Genomic DNA, 17,500 nt, shown 5'->3' on the forward strand with positions numbered 1-17,500 from the left:
ACTGTATCATCTGGCTTTTGTATCGACATTTGCTGCTATAAACTTTAAGTGACAAATAAAATAAAAATTACACATTTGGACAGGATTAACCCTTTTGCCTTTACCTACCCAAATACCTTAGCCAAATCCCTGATTAACATCCATTAAAAGACAATCCCCAAAGACACAGGAGCATACAAGATTCCAGTCACTTGATACTCTGAACAATCTTACATCGGTTTTACAGGAAAATCACTTCCCCAAAGATTAATACAACATAAACGGTCAGTTAGGTATGGCCAACAGAGTTCAGCTACTTTAACCATATAAATAACCATAACCACAGAATAAACTGGAATTTGTCATGTATACTTTATAGCAATAAAAAAAAGCCAGATGATAGAGTCAGCATTGATTAAACAAAGACAGGTAATGAACATCTCAAAGGGCACCTGGGATTCAGATATCATAGATACAATCTTTCTCTAACCAATGCTTAAGAAGATTAAAGAGGAATTATCAGCAGGGGTGACCTAAAGCGGCTACCTGTGTATGCATCTCTTGGTATAAATACCGCCTTTTCTGTAACTTTTCTCATTCATTACCTACCTGAAGAGAGAGACAGCAGTCTCTGATCTAAACTACATACTTTATATATTTTGGCATTTTTAAGGGGTCCTTTTATTAGATGGAATTCTGTTGTAACAGAACATTTTTACCAGTAATATATATATAATATATATATGTATGTATATACATACATACATACATGTATGTATATATATATATATATATATATATATATATATATATATATATATATATATATATCATATATATATATCACTAAGTCGTTTTCTATAACATGGGGTTGCACAATTAAAAGAAAAAGAAAATTATCACTGTCCCATTATAATTTAATTCGTTGTTCATGGATGAATCCCATGCAGAGAGTTACGCATCAATCACTTCATACATCTACACGGAAGGCTCCACAGCAGCACATCAAGTCCCTCAAACATATTTCACTTCCTAAATATTTGTAAATATCAAAGCCCGTGTTTATAGTGCTATGTTTATGTAATTTTGCGTCACAAATATTTGTATGTCAACACGCACACTGGCGTGTACATACAAAAGCAGACAGTTCAATTCGTATTGTACAAGTTTATGAGCACGGTCTACCACGACACTCAACGGCTATGGACGGTGTCTAACATCCCCAAAACAAAGATTATCAACACCTGTTCGCCACGACTTTGGTGTTAACGACCTTCCTCTTAGGGTCTGCGTTCGAAAACAGCACCAACAATTCCACCATCCCATTAGCGACTCAAACCAAGCCAACCTGTATGTGTAATTTTCAATGAAGTCGCAAACATGAACGCTTGGGTACTGTACGTTGTGAATTCGTGTGACTTGATTGCGCGCACACACACACACACACAGAGAGAGAGAGAGAGAGAAAGGGGTGGGGGAGGGTTGGATGATTGATCTGATGCTACAATCGAGCGTGAGAACGAGAGTGAAGAGAGAGACTCTCAAATGGAATTCACTGCTAGAGAAATCCAACGAGAATGCGTTTGTTAAGAGAGAGAGAGAGAGAGAGAGAGAGAGAGAGAGAGAGAGGAAAACCTTATTAAATGGGCTTCTATCCACACACAAACACATAAACAAGACAACTACCAAAGCAGAATGACAGGCAGAATGCAGAACCCTAACATTCAATGGCCGCATGTCTCAAAGCGCCAGACAGCAGATTCCCAAGGACGGACGTAAAAGAAAAAAGCGCGTCCTTTATTTTACACGGCCATAAACAAAAGACAATAATCCAAAATTACTCAATAACTTTTATTGATAAGTTCCAAAAGCCGCACGGCCGTCACTCTACAGCTGACAAGGGAAGAGTGAATTTACAACATGGGCTGCCATCGCGACACTTATGAGTCCACTTTGTCCGAATCCCTTCGACTCCGGCTTCCTTCCACGGGTGTACAGCCAGGCGGCGTCGCGTCCGCACCCGAGAAATCGAACAACGCGAAAGCTCTTTTTCCTTTTTTCCCCCGAGGCTACTTCCGTGATTTCCACTGAAGCCTGAAAATTTCTATATGCCGTCTCGTTGACGATTCCCCAGATCGAGAGATGGGAACGCTTTCGGTGGCGATGTTCAAGGAATTTGGTCTAGTCAGCATCGAGTGAACAAGGATTTGTCTAGGAGAATGACTCGAGATAGGAACAGCTGTTATGGGAAGAAAGAGCGGTGAAAGGGAGGACACTGATGAATGATTAGAGAAATAAGTGACGTGATGTCTCTGTTAGTTAAGATATATGGAAATGTGTCTCTTGGGATCGTTACTGAACATAACTCACCCGATAAAAAAGTAAATGAGAGGAGGAAATAATCACAGAAGGGAAGAAAAAACTAAGAAAATAATTCAAACAAATAAAGCAATATGAAATTAAATGGGAATATTAACCCTCTTTACTCCGGAGCCCCAAAAAAATCAAAAACCTCTCCCGGTATGCGGCCTGGTTTGGAGTGAGCGCGGAAGTGAAAAAAATAATTTTTTCAAAAAATTACAGCGCGCGTACTTTTGAAGATTAAGAGTTCATTTTTGGCTCCTTTTTTTGACATTGCCTGAAGTTTAGAATGCAACCATCAGAAATGAAAAAAAAATATCATTATCATATGTAAATAATGCGATATATGGTAGCGAAAAAAAAAAATTCATACATAATTGGTATTCAAATCACGCTGTGCAGAAAACGGTCAAGCTAACCAGTTTACTTTTTTTTTGCGTTGTATTGTACACTAAATTGCAATCATTTTGATATATACATTGTAAAACAATAAAAGCAACACCGGAAAAATATCACAAAATGATGTACGAATTCGTAACGAGCGGACGTAAAAAAATGTTATTTTCAAAAATTCACCGTAATTCTAAATAATGTTCTAGAGACTTCCAATTTGTTTTTTCGTTTCAAAATTAAGACAAATGATTGAATATTACGATACTGTAAGAGTTTTAGATTAGAATTGCAGATTTTCGACCATTTCGGACGAGTTAAATTTGACCGAATGTCAAAATTTTAATATATATATTTTTTTTATATGGACATATTTCGAAGATGGAAAAAGATACAACCTTCAATTATTTTTTATTGTATTCTTCATGAATTTGCGCACATTTTGATATATGAAACTCTATAAAACGGCTAATATGAAAAGGAGCAAATATTAGGATAATGCCATGTACGTATTTCGGAGACTTGCGGCCGCGAATCGGCGCGCGGAGTGAAAGTAAATATATTTTTCAAAAATTCACCATAAATCAAATATTGTTTTAGAGACTTCAAATTTGTTTCAAAATGAAGAAAAATGACAGAATATTACTAGGCCGTAAGAGTTTTAGCTTTACAATTGCGTTTTGTTTTTCAACTATTTCGGTAGAGTCAAATTTGACACCGAACGTGGTTTTTTTTCTATATCGTGATTTATATGCAAATATTTCGAAAAAAGAGAAAAGCTACAACCTTCAATCATTTTTAGTTGTATTCTACATGAAATTACGCACATTTTCATATATAAAACTTTATGTAACAGCTAATTTTAAATGGTGCAAACATTTCGACAATCGCACAAAAAAATTCTGATTTTTCGGAAGTTACCGCGCGAACGTAATGTTTTTTTTTTTTATAAATTCACCATAAATCGAAATATTGTGCTAGAGACTTCCAAGTCGTTGCAAAATGAAGGTAAATGATTGAATATTACTAGAATATAAGAGTTTTAGCTTACAATTGCGTTTTTCGACCATTTCGGTAGAGTCAAAGTTGACCGAAAGTTGAAATTTTTGCACTTAACGTTATTTATATGAAAATATTTCAAAACTGATAAAAGCTACAACCATGGGTTGTTTTTTGTTGTATTGTGCATGAAATTGCGCATTTCATATATAAAACTTTATGTAACGGCAATTTAAAATAAAGGGTGCAAACACTTAGGACAATCGCACGAAAAAATTTATCGGAAGAGTTATCGCACGAACGTAAGGAAAAAGTTTTTTCATAAATTCACCATAAATCGAAATATTGTGCTAGAGACGTCCAATTTGTTGCAAAATGAAGGCAAATGATTGAATATTACTATAATGTAAGAGTTTTAGCTTACAATTGCGTTTCTCGACCATTTCTGTAGAGTCAAAGTTGACGGAAGGTTGAAATTTTTGCACTTATCGTTATTTATATGAAAATATTTCAAAACTGATAAAAGCTACAATCATGAGTATTTTTTAGTTGTATTGTGCATGAAATTGCGCACATTTTCATATATAATACTTCATGTAAAGGATAATTTAAAATGGTGCAATAATTATGTCAAAGTGACGAAATAATTTCCGAGATGTGTCACTGATACTTTTTAGTGCGATAAGAAAGAAATTCGCGCTTGCGCGCCTGCGTAGCGATTATAAACAAAACAAACGCCTTGATCCGTGAACTCCCAGCATCCCCCAAGGCGCGTGATACAAAAGTTTTCGGCTGGTAGGCCTATAGGTATTTTTCCGCGAATTTTTGAAAAACTTTTTTGAGCCGAGTATGATACGTCCAATCGGCATACGGGAGACATTTTGACTCGACGTTTAATTACGTCCAATCGGCGTAAGAGGGTTAATCAAAGAGTAAACCGTAAGAAAACAAAGGGAAATCGAACGGTAATTAAAAAATACAAGAAATCATTAAATAGTCAAATCACAGGGATTTTGTAATATACGCGATTAATTTGATATTTTATATGGCCAATGACGTAAGTAAAAAGAAAACCTAATAAAATGTTCTATAATTCAGCTTTTTCTAAAAATACACATAGAATATGGCTAAAAATAAATTGAATTACGTAGATCACTCCTTGCAAATAGAATACGTATAAAAAAAACAGGAAAAATAAGATTTCCGCACTGAAAACAGCGTATAATCAAAGCTATCTTCGGCGCTTCGAGTGCCGTTGCAATTACAAAACAATACAAACGTGTTCGAACCAACAGCAGCCTATTGAAGCGGATGAGCACTCAGTGATAAGCGAAACAAACTACGCGATTCTGAGCCTCAATGAGTGAAAACATCCACGCTGGGTTGGAAAAACAAATTTCGTTGGCCTGGCCCTTTTTCTCTTCTTCCGTTTCTTTATGTATGTATGTATATATATATATATATATATATATATATATATATATATATATATATATATATATATATATATATATAATATATGAAATTGTAATAGCCATACTTCATCTCAAGTATAAAAGACCCATCAAAACACTGTTTTATAGCTAAGGACTATATTTCAGTGGACTCACTTCCACCTTCATCAAGCAGTGAATGACAGATAGAGTTTTATTAGTGAAATATATAGCAGGAGATATGCCCTAATGGTAATGCCTGGGGACGTCACTGACCCATCTTGGGTTCTGTTAATTTTCTTAATCCGCTTCATCGTTACCTTAAGGAAGGTGTTATCTATTCGGTCTGAGTCCCAAGATCCATTGGAAAGGTTAATTGAAGAAAGATATTATCCATCTGATCCGAGTCTCAAGATCCATTGGAAAGGTTGATCCTATTATCTTCTTATTTTATTAGTGAAGATTCCACCATTTGACATTTGTATCGACAGCTGCTCTCGTATAAAACTCGGGATGAGTCCCAATCCATGGAGTGGTTCGTGTTATTACATGATGGAAAATTGCTGAACTATCTTGCCCATATCTAACTGATCGTTTATGTTGCGTTAATCTTTCCGAGAGAGATTTACCAGTAAAACCGAAATATGACTTATCACAGTCCCTACAAGGGATTTCATAAAATCCAATGTTTTTGGAAACTGGTTTCTGCTGAACATTAATTAATGATTTCCTTAGTGTATTCGGATAAGTGAAGATAAACGGGTTCGAGGGGGCTAAAGTTTGTGTGATCTCTCGTAAATTATCCATGTGGGGAATTATGATTTTGTTTGTGTATGTTTCCATTTCTTTGTTTTCTGAAGACATTATGTATGGCTTTTTCTATTGTTTGCTTAGGGTAATTTAACAAGATAAGTTGATTTCTGATTGTTTCAAGTTCCCTGGGGAGCAAATTCTCAGGGTTCTAAGAAAATAAGTTACTGCAATGTCATAATAGCTGTAAAAATGTATGTATGAAAGTGAGAATCTCGCTTACCAATAGACAGTGAATTTATAGTTGTTATCAGTTCTAATGATTAAGACATCTAAAAAGTGGATTTGGATATTGTATTCCCATTCTACGTTAAATGGACAAAAGTTTCTACCAAAAAAAGATCAGTGAGCATTTAAATAATACAACTTCCTATGAGAAAAAAAAAAAAAAAACTCGAGCCATAATGTTCCAATATTTTTCTTCAGAAAAATCAGAAACACCTGTAAAAGAAAAATATAGAAATTTTCGAAAAATTTAAGACAATCAATCCCAATTTACCTTATTTCTATGGCTTCCCCAAAACTCACAAAGATAACATTCCGTTTCGTCCCATAATTTCATGTGCTGGAGTTTTCAACAACATAATCTCTAAATGGTTAGCAGAGCTACTATCCCCCTTTTAAGGAACTTTTTCCCCTAGTCATATAAAACATTCAGAAGACTTTTGCAACAAATTTAAGTCGGCAAATATCCCCGTACATAACGTAAATCCTCTCAGACTGTGATAAGTCATATTTCGGTTTCACGGGTAAATCTCTCTCTGAAAGATTAACGCAACATAAACGTTCAGTTAAATATGGACAACATAGTTCAGCAATTTTCCATTATATATATAACACGAACCATACCATGGATTGGGACTCATCCCGAATTTCATACAAAAGCAGCTCTCGATGCAATGTCAAATGGTGGAATCTTCACTAATAAAACAAGAAGATAATATGATCAACCTTTCAATTGATCTTGAGACTCGGGTCTGAAGATAACATCTTCCTCATGGCAAACGATGAAACGGATAAGAAAGAAAATTAAACAAAACCCAAGATGGGTCAGCGACGTCCCTAGGGCATCACCTAAGGGATATATCCCTGATTTGGGATATTTCACTAATGAAGCTCCGTCTGTCATTAACTGCTTGATAAGGGTGGAAGTAGAGGCCACCGACATATAGTCCTTAGCTTTAAAACAGTGTGTTTTAATGGGCCTTTTATACTTGAGACGTATCCTGTTTTAACAGAAGAATTTATTAACATATATATATATATATTATATATTATATATAATATATATATATATATCTATATCATACACATATTATATATATCATATATATATATATATATTATTATATTATATATATATATATATATATATTATTATATATATATATATCTGGGCCTTTAAATACAAGACATTCATGCCCAATATCCGAGAGGATAGAAAAGCCGAACGTGTTGCCGTGCATCTCAAAGAATATCTGTCTCTGGGTGGCATATCTTCTGAATGGCAGAGAGGGAGCACTCTCTCCCTTTTTTTTTTTATCTTTTTTTTTTCCTTTCATTTTTGATATTTTGTTTTGATTTATTGAAGGACCGAGCTGTCCCCGGCAAGAGGAAAAATAAAAAGGGGAGACTATTGGGGGTCGGCGTTACTGGAAGACGTATTTCTTGGTACCTCTTTCCCATTGCATATCTTTTGAAGATCTGCGTCGGAAAATTTTAGTTTACACTTTCCAAATTTCTTGTAAGCCCACATCGTAATCCGGGAGGTTTGCACTATCCTGATAGCCAGATATTCAAGAGATTCTCGTTAACTGCGCAGAGAAAATCGAAAGAAAATGAACAAGATAAAGTAACCGACCTATTCAGTAGCTCCCCAAAATAATATTTCCCTTTTCAAGTAATGTGTTTGTTATCACAAGGGGTTGAAGCTCACCATTGACACAATGTTTCCGATGGGAAGGGCTTGCTTTCTGCAGCCTTGCCTAACCCTGTTCCTCTATCTTATAAAAGAGAGAAAACAGCAATTTACAGCGGAATTCACCCATACACACCATTACGGTTTAAGCAAAATCAGTTAACTCGATTTCAAATCAAAGACGTTCCCCTTTTACGATGAATATAATGACCGTGTGGCTTGTAGAAACACTGCAGCGACGCCTCAAAAGACAAGTCAATGTTGCATTAAACACTTAGCTGGCAAATTTTGAAAGCGGAAAGAAATAAGTCTTTCGTTAGAATTGACACCGTGAAAAGTTTGGAAAGCCATGAAAGACAGAGGCCCCTTTGCTAAAGTGAAACCTCGCGTGAATTATAGTTACTTCCTCTTATAGCACTTCAGGTTTTGTTTTCATACATCAATCTTTTTTTTTTTATTTTTAAATACGTAACAATCTGTTATTAGGAAATCAAGTACACTGAAAATGCAAACAAAGCTAGATTATGCAAAAGCTTAGTATTATACTATATACGGACATAGAAGGGCAGCGAAACTATATCCAAAACATTTTCTCAATTTGAAAGCACACCTTGAAGGATACTAAGAGCAAAGGTGTCAGGATTAGAGTGGGAAACAGTACTATAATGGGAATTATGTTAGTGTCATAAGCAGGCGAGATAACGATAAAAGGGAGATGGAGAAGCTTGGACATGTCCTCCGCCCAATCCCTGTGTGAATATTATAAGTGATCGTGTCAGCTGCATCAATGCCTTGAGGTGGACTACTGTGGGCACAGAAGAGCTGGAAGACCCAGATCTACTTGGATGAGAACTTTGAGAAGGAGGCTGGTGAAGAGTGGAGGTTTGTGGAAGATAAAGCACAGGGAAGACCTAGGTGGCGGAATTTCACACAGGCTCTTTGCGTCACGCGGCACCAGAGGCGATGATGAAGGAAAATCAATAAGGCGCTAAAAGTTGAGCGAACACCAGCGAAAACAATCATCAGTCGTGAAAGAAGGTGTCAGCTTTGCACAGTTATTGAATAAAAAACAACAGAACAAAAATAGCTTTGAATCTTTTACTTTATTTCCAAACATTTCTATATAATAAACTGGGCTAATCTTGACGCGAGGCTGGTAATTCTTACTCGAAAGAACTTGTAGTTTTTTTTAATGAAGTTACATTTAACACTTATCACTCATTTATCTTATCTTATATGAAGAATATTCTTCTATATACAAACTTTCTTAGGAAATCTCTCACCTCCCCTTTCCTTAATGCCTCTTATCATTTATCTTTGAAGGTCTGTAGTTTTACCGAAATTATTTTTTTCTTCCTCTTTATACTCATTTGACCTACTTGACCTAGGTCAAGGATGAAAGACTCGTGGTCCTGCCATTTTTATTTGTTTTTCTCGTCTCCACCGTGCTTGAGATAGGTCCTATGAGCAAGGTGAAAGGGGATGCACTTACCTCCGGCCTCCCAAACAAGGTGAAACTGGGATACCCCTACCTCCTGCCTCCCAAACAATCTAAAACCTCATTACTATGTAAACGATCATGTTGCCGCGACTCACTATTTCTTTCTATTTTTTCGTCACCCCAGGTGGGTTGGTTGAAGGTGGATTCGCAAACCATACTGAGCCTGCAGAAGCGCGTCGTGACTCACAACACCCGGATATCTGTGACACATGACGAGCACCGCACCTGGAACCTACACATACGACAAGTGAAGGAATCCGACAGAGGCTGTTACATGTGTCAGATAAATACGCCCATTATGAAGAACAGGGTCGGCTGCATAGAAGTCCATGGTAAGTCCTCTCGCCAGCATTTTTGAGAACGAGATTGCATGCATGAAGTCCAAGGCGATTCCTCTTTGAAGCATTTCGCAAAAAAGGATCAAATGCTTAAAATTCCTTGGTAAATAATACTTACAATATTTCATGAAGCATGAAGAAGGTAAGTCAGTCCTTAATCATTTTTTCAAATGTAATGGTAGATAGTTGGAGACATTAAAGTCCCTTTACTTTATACTTTATAAATTCTCCCAATATGAAGAAAATGGTCACTTACACGTCAGTTGTGGTAAAGTTTGCTTCAGAATTTCCTAATACAACCATCGTGACGCACAATGTTAGATACATAAATCACTTATCGAAGGTCACTGCGCATACTTTTCCGGTTTTTAAAATGTACACCAATCACAAACAGCCTAGGATACATAAAAATTCATGGAACCATTCTCAGACATTTCACAAATATAACTACCATGGTAAGTTCGATCCATTAAAAAATCAACATAAATATTTTTTAGTATATTATAAATACAACCATCAATACGAGTCATATGCATAAAAACTCACGCCATGTCCTTTTTCTTGTTGTTAATAACCACGCCCATTAGGCTAGTTTTTCTTTTTTATATTTCACACATGTTTAGTCACAAAATAACATTCATTAGGATATACAATAATAAAGATTTCAATATACTTCTTCAGACTACGGTTTGACACGTCGGTATAATATCAAGGATATTTGTCGAGACGTGAAACACTGATCCTGTACGGTACACGTTAGTATTGCCAACCAAGCTAAGGTATAAGTTCAACTTTTAGATATCAGTAACTTGCAATAGATTAAACACTGAAAAGTGAGCTTTCAACAACACTGAAAAGCCTGCTCTTTAAACATCAGCTCCTCAGCATATTCTCCGCGAAAAGTGACCTTGGAGACGATAATGAAATTACGTATATAAGCCTTTAAACACTAGACCCAGAGAAAGTGTCATACATCCCAACTAAAAAACGACTCTATTTATAATGAAGCTGTAGGTTAAGCCTTTACATTTATTCGGCGCTGCAAAGAAACTTTTCTGAATCTCTGTTGCATTCGAATAAAGCAAGCTTCATTCATCTATACTAAAAAAAAATTCTATTACTTTTAGGTAGCATATATTATGCTTACCATCCCCCACAATTAAAAGCAAGCTTTTAGACATTAGTAAAGACTGAATTCCCAGACGCGTGAGGAATCGTAGGCTTTTAGACTAGGTTAAGAAAACTTCAAACAAGGTTTTGGTAAAAAGCATTATGATATGTACTTTATATCCAAATTAAAATTATTTATGAAGCATCGTCACTGGTCATTGCTATGGAACCATTCTCTAGTTTGTTTAAAAATAATCATGTACGCCAAGAATTATTTTGTTAATTTTTTTTAATCGCCGTACCGTGTATGGCCGTTGATCACCGGTTCTGTAATGTCACAATAGACACGATAATCGCTTCGTTTAACAGATTCGGGAATCACCTCTTTTTTGACCGTCAATTCGACTGCCTAATTTATTGCGTCTCTAATCCCTTTGATAAGAGAGTTTCATGCCTGACATGTTTAATACAGGGACGATTAGTTTTTCATTTCGACGTATTTTGCACTTAGCCTATCCGTTTAGGGGCTACAGCGGCCACACCATAGTGGCTACACAGCGCCACGTTTATTTTTTGTAATTTTAAGTAATCAACGAATCGACGCGCTTATTTTCTTTATGCCACTATATTTTGTTTTTACTTAAAATACCCACTTTCTATTCATATATGTTTCTTCATTATTTTACAAGTTACACCGAGTCATTCGTCTTATATAAATTCATGAAACAAATTTTCATTTTTCATATGTATCAATCATTTGAGAACATATCAACTATACAATTTGAGAACACAAACCTATAATGAACATACGTATATAACACCCACTAATACATACCCATATTTAAACACACACGCACTATATTATGTATATGTCATATCACATTACCGTGATTCATATACATACATCGAGCTACAACTGTCCTTAAATATCTAATTCGCTCTACCTCGAAATTGATATATTATTTCATATATGTTAAACTGAAGGAAATATTTTAGTCTATAAGAAATTCGTCGGCTCACGGGGCGGGCGAACCATGGAATCAATAATTCAGGACGCCCAGTGAAGCATTCTAGACCACCAGCTATACAGCTTCACTGTGAGTCCTGAATTTGTTTGTTTCATGTTCGCGCCCGTGAGCCGACGAATTCCTTATCGACTAAGAAATTCCCCTTCGTTAACATGTATGAAAATATATTAGTTCCGAGGCAGAGCGAATTAGATATTAAAGGACATTTGTAGCTCGATATAAATAATATAATATATATATATTATATATATATATATATAATATATAATATATATATAAATTATATAACATATGAGTATATTTACAATATTTGCATGTATTAATGTATGTTTGTGTATATATATTATTTGAGTATGGCAAAGTTGTCTAATTGATAATTATGTACCAATGCTGAAAGCATCGTAATTCATATAATAAACCAGATTTCAAAAAGTCTCATGAATTTATAAGGACGCAGGTTTCGGTGCAAATTGCAAAATAATTAAGAAGATTATATGATAGAAGTGCGCAGTTCAGGTTGCAACAGAATATAGTGGCATAAAGACAAGAGTGTGTGTCTTATTACAAAATGACGTAGCCTATACGGGGAGAGGCTAAGTGTAAAATACTTCAAAATGAAATACTTATCGTATATACGTATATATATATATATATATATATATATATATATATATATATACATATATATATATATACACAGATATATATATATATATATATACACAGATATATATATATATTATATATATATATATATATCCCCTGTCGTAAGGGTAGCACGAAAGTGTATAGCATTCTTGTTGCTCAGCAAGTCTAGGTGGGGTACCGTTGTTAGCTCTATACTCATTTTCTTCGACTAGGAAGACCTGGTACATTTAAACAGGTGAGTGGAATAGTTCCAGTAGACCAGGAGAGACTCCCAAGAGACTTTGCGGCGTTAGTTAAGCACTGCACCATGAAGCCAGTGTCCAGTATGGGCTCACTGAATCTTATACAGGATGAGCGATGAAGGTGTCACATCCACATGCTTTCACATTATATATTTTATATATATTATATATATATATATATATATATATATATATATATATATTATATAGATATATATATATATATATATATATATATAACTATATATATATATATATATATATATATTATATATATATATTATATATATTCCTTTTCACAAGGCACGCACATATGCATACACACACACATATATATACACACACACACACACACACACATATATATATATATATATATATATATATATATATAGATATATATATATATATATATATATTAGCCATATTGCAGACTGTGGCTTAATGGTGCAGTGCTCACTACGTTGCAAGGTCCCGGAGTCTCTCCCGGTCTACTGAAGAAGATTCCACTCATCTGTAAGAAGGTGCCAACGACTTTCTTCGGTCAAAGAAAAAAGGGCATGGTGCTAACACCTAACGCCAAGAGACGTGCTGATCAACCAGTGCTATACACTTTTGTACCTATATATATATATATATATATATATATATATATATATATATACCTACATGTTCATGCTTTCTCTCTTCTGCAATTTCCATTAAAGTCAATAGCATTGTCTGTAGATACTATCTTTAAATCAAGACTAAATTAGTCTATATTTCTTTTTTTCCTCCAGGACAAATGATTCAAGTTTTTCCATTTGCATTTTCTAGTCGACAGACATTTCCTCGCCTCTCGGCGGCGTCTTCAGGACTGGTTTACAAATTGAAATACCCTGTAGAACTTTTTTTAATACTGCGTGCGGTCTTTGGAATCTTAAACATGGTATTGTAGAAGTGCTAAATTTGCGTTGGTCGACGGGTCTCATTCTTTTGCTGATGGTCTGAGTAAGCAGGCAGGGCAATTCCTGGAGCTATACAGCATGTGTCCTATGCCCAAGACCTTTGCTGCAAGCCACTGCATAAGACACATCGTACAGAGCACCAGGAATGTCCGTGCTGCCAGGCAGACCACCAGAGAGAGAATGAATGAGACCCGCCGACTAATAGGAATTCAGCACCTAAATGTTGTCATGTTTAAAATTCAACGGTCTAAATGCAGTAATAAAAACCTTGTCTGTCAATTTGTAATCCAGTCCGGACGACACTGCCGAGAGGTCGGGGAACGGTTTGCCAACTAGAAAAATTAAATGCAAGGAATCTTGAAAAATTTTTCCTTTTTCCTGAGAAGGTTGCCAGAACAGAACAGAAGTATAGATTAATTCAGGCTTGATAAAAAGGACAGTAACGGCGAACAATGTCATTAACTTATATATATATATATATATATATATATATATATATATATATATGATATATATATATATATATATATATATATATATATATATATATATATAATTTAGATAGATAGATAGATAGATAGACGTGTGTGTGGGTGTAAGTGCTTAATTCTACACAGAGGGATGCCACCCTCTTCAAATAGGAGGACAATTATGTTGTAAAGAATATATACATATTATGTCTTCACAATACAACATTCTCCCTTTTTGAAAGGGCGGCATCGGAAGAGAAAAGCCTCTGTTCCCACGCCATTTTCTTTACCCATGATGACGCTAATACCCATTCACAGCCTAGCCTAACCAAACTAAGCACTCACTAACATTGAATATGAAATTATCACGCAATAGACGTATTCAAATAACTTAATGCTAACACAGTGAAAAGCTTGAAAGAAATTCAAAATTTACTTAATAAAGTAAATAACTAAATTGAGGTAGAATTATTTTTCCTGACGAAATGCGTAGGCTAGTATAGCTAAGCACCAGACTATAGGTGTCCATCAATGAGAAGAACACAACGACCGAAGCTAAAAGTAAGTGTTGTACCTGTGCTATGAAGCTATATATATACTGTACGTATAAACAAATATGTGACAAACACAACTGAGAGGCTCAATAACCGCAAGTATATTCGTGCCCCTAAAAACGAAGAGAAGGTGAACATTTGCTGGAATGCATTTGCTTTAAAGTAATCAATTGTCCCGAGCTCAACATATGATAATCGTGAAAAGAAAAATGATTAAATAATATATATTAATCTCATGGTATTGCGTCTTGACCACATGATATACCGACATGATTTCCGGATCTACATACTGATAATGAATTTATGCATAACGTACAGAGGTGTATGCAAGAAACAGTTGTGGGCCATATGAACTTTTTCTTATCGACTTTTATCTGGAGCTTCATCTTAATTTCTAATCAGGGATAGTGATTAGACCAGCAACTACTTAGGGGGTTTCCAATGAAGTCATCCTTAATGAGACATGGACTTAAAAATCAGCAAATATTTTCGTTAATACATCTGGGATTATCCATATTGCAAATGGGTATAGGGAAAATGTTCAGCCGCATCATAAATATCAATATTAATAGCTATTGTAGGACCAATAAAAGCAATGCAATCAATCATAACAAAATTACTAGGGAAGGAGAAATGGATCTTTTTCTAACAGGTTTTGTGTTTTTCATTAGGCAGGGATTATTGTCATTAGTAGTAGTAGCAGCAATGAGTTATTGTTGGACTTGTAGCTATTAAAATCTGTTTCTAGAGATCATTTAAGCTTGGAGAGAGAGAGAGAGAGAGAGAGAGAGAGACGTTCTTTTCCTCTTTTTCTTGTCTCCCATATACAAAAGTTGGTTCCACAAATACTTTTGAAGTTACAGCATAATTTTTTTCGCAATGACTCTCCTCTTCCTCTTTATAAAACATAGTCTAACAAATGCTTATAGTCACCATAATATATCATAAGATTTACTCTCTCTCCCTCTCTCTCTCTCTCTCTGCGTGAATGAGTCGCCTGTGAGACCTCCTTGATCCCAGACAGCACAACCACTCCTTCTACCTAATTCCGTCAGACATCAGATGCGTCATCCTCCTTATCTACTTAATGCTGAAGATTAATAGATATTCTCCAGGGACCTCTTTTTCCCTCCCATTTACTACTTGTGAAAATGAAGAAACCCGATTGTTCTCTTTCACTTTCGCAAGCTTAGTTAACAGATTACTTTCGACTATGTGAGAATTATCAGTAATCATTTCCCTGCCATTTCTTTGATAAAATGCTAGCTATTGTACACACACACACACACACACACACACACACACACATATATATATATATATATAGATATATATATATATATATATATATATATATATATATATATATATATTACACAGGAGCAAAGAGAATAAAAGACTCTGGTAACTAGACAATTTCACCTTCCACCAGGCCTCTCAAGAGCTTTATTATATACCTCTTCTTCGTGTTATATATATATACATAATATTATATATATATATATATATATATAGTATAATATATATATACATATATATATAGATAGTATATATATATATATATATATATATATATATATATATATATATATATATATATATACGTGATAACATCAACCTCCTAACTTTCCAACGGGATGGCTCCAGAGAGAAAACATCATAGCAGTCGGCAGTACCATGGTAAAAAATTTACCAAATCGAGGTAAAACCACCACCTGCAAAGATACCTTGCACACCATTAACTGCTTCATACTCCTCTGCAGAAGGCTCACCAGTAGCACATCGAAAACCCCTCCAATACATTACTTATTCACCTCCGTCTCACAGACAGACTCCCTCTCTCTGGGCACAAAAGGCCTTTTATTCCTAAAACCTAATTTATCTTTTCATCTATCCAGAGTCTTCTAATATTCATTCCTCTCGTTCCCTGACTATCGCTTTTGAAATATAATTTATATATATATATACTATATAATATATATATATATATATATATATATATATATATATGATATATACTATATATATATTATATATATATATATATACAGTTAGGATGATAGTTTAAAGGGCTGATCATCCAAAGTATACCTGAAAAGCCCAAATATTTACACCTACTGAAGCTGCACCCTCTAGGAGAAAAAGACACATATGCCTACTTGAACTAAATAATAAATATGTTTATATACTATATGTGTGTGTATGCATATTTATAACTGATAAGCGGAAATCAGTGGTTCAAGAGAGAAAAAACGACAATTTTCCATGCCATGTTCATTACCAAACTTGTGAGTGAACGATGAAGTCCTATAATATATGTATATATAAAATTATATACATATATATTATATGTATAATATATATATGTGTGTGTGTGTATGTATTATATACACGTGTGCGTGGGTGTATGTATGTATGTATATATATATAGGTATATATATAATCCTTAAGTATAAATAAAATCTTGATCAATGAGTATTTCAGTTATCATTACTCCTTGCTATCTGGTAACTAAACTAACTCTCTCCCTCTCTCTCTCTCTCTCTCTCTCTCTCTCTCTCTCTTTCTCTTTGATGCAGCAGATAACACGTTCTCTTTCCGTAAAATCCCTCCTCTATTTCCCTGGATTAAGGGACCTACTGCAGATCTGTACTTCTTTTAGGCTTTTTTTCAAGACACTCTATATATGCGCGTAAGTGTACGTACAGTATATACATGTATGTTTTTATACCCCAGCGCATCACCGATCAAAATACAGTTCTTTTAGTTTTT

The 17,500-nt window shown here is 34.8% G+C and overlaps 1 protein-coding gene across 1 annotated transcript in view; it reads left to right on the top strand.

Annotated features, from left to right (window-relative positions):
* Positions 1-17,500, top strand: part of LOC135202189 (neurotrimin-like) — a 592,885-nt gene that overhangs the window by 520,175 nt on the left and 55,210 nt on the right. Inside the window, exon 4 of the mRNA XM_064231443.1 lies at positions 9,516-9,723. Within this exon, the coding sequence (XP_064087513.1) occupies positions 9,516-9,723 (208 nt within the window). The remainder of the gene's footprint in view (positions 1-9,515; positions 9,724-17,500) is intronic.

The sequence above is a fragment of the Macrobrachium nipponense genome, chromosome 30 (genome assembly GCF_015104395.2).
Source record: "Macrobrachium nipponense isolate FS-2020 chromosome 30, ASM1510439v2, whole genome shotgun sequence".
NCBI classification, from domain to species: Eukaryota; Metazoa; Arthropoda; class Malacostraca; order Decapoda; family Palaemonidae; genus Macrobrachium; species Macrobrachium nipponense.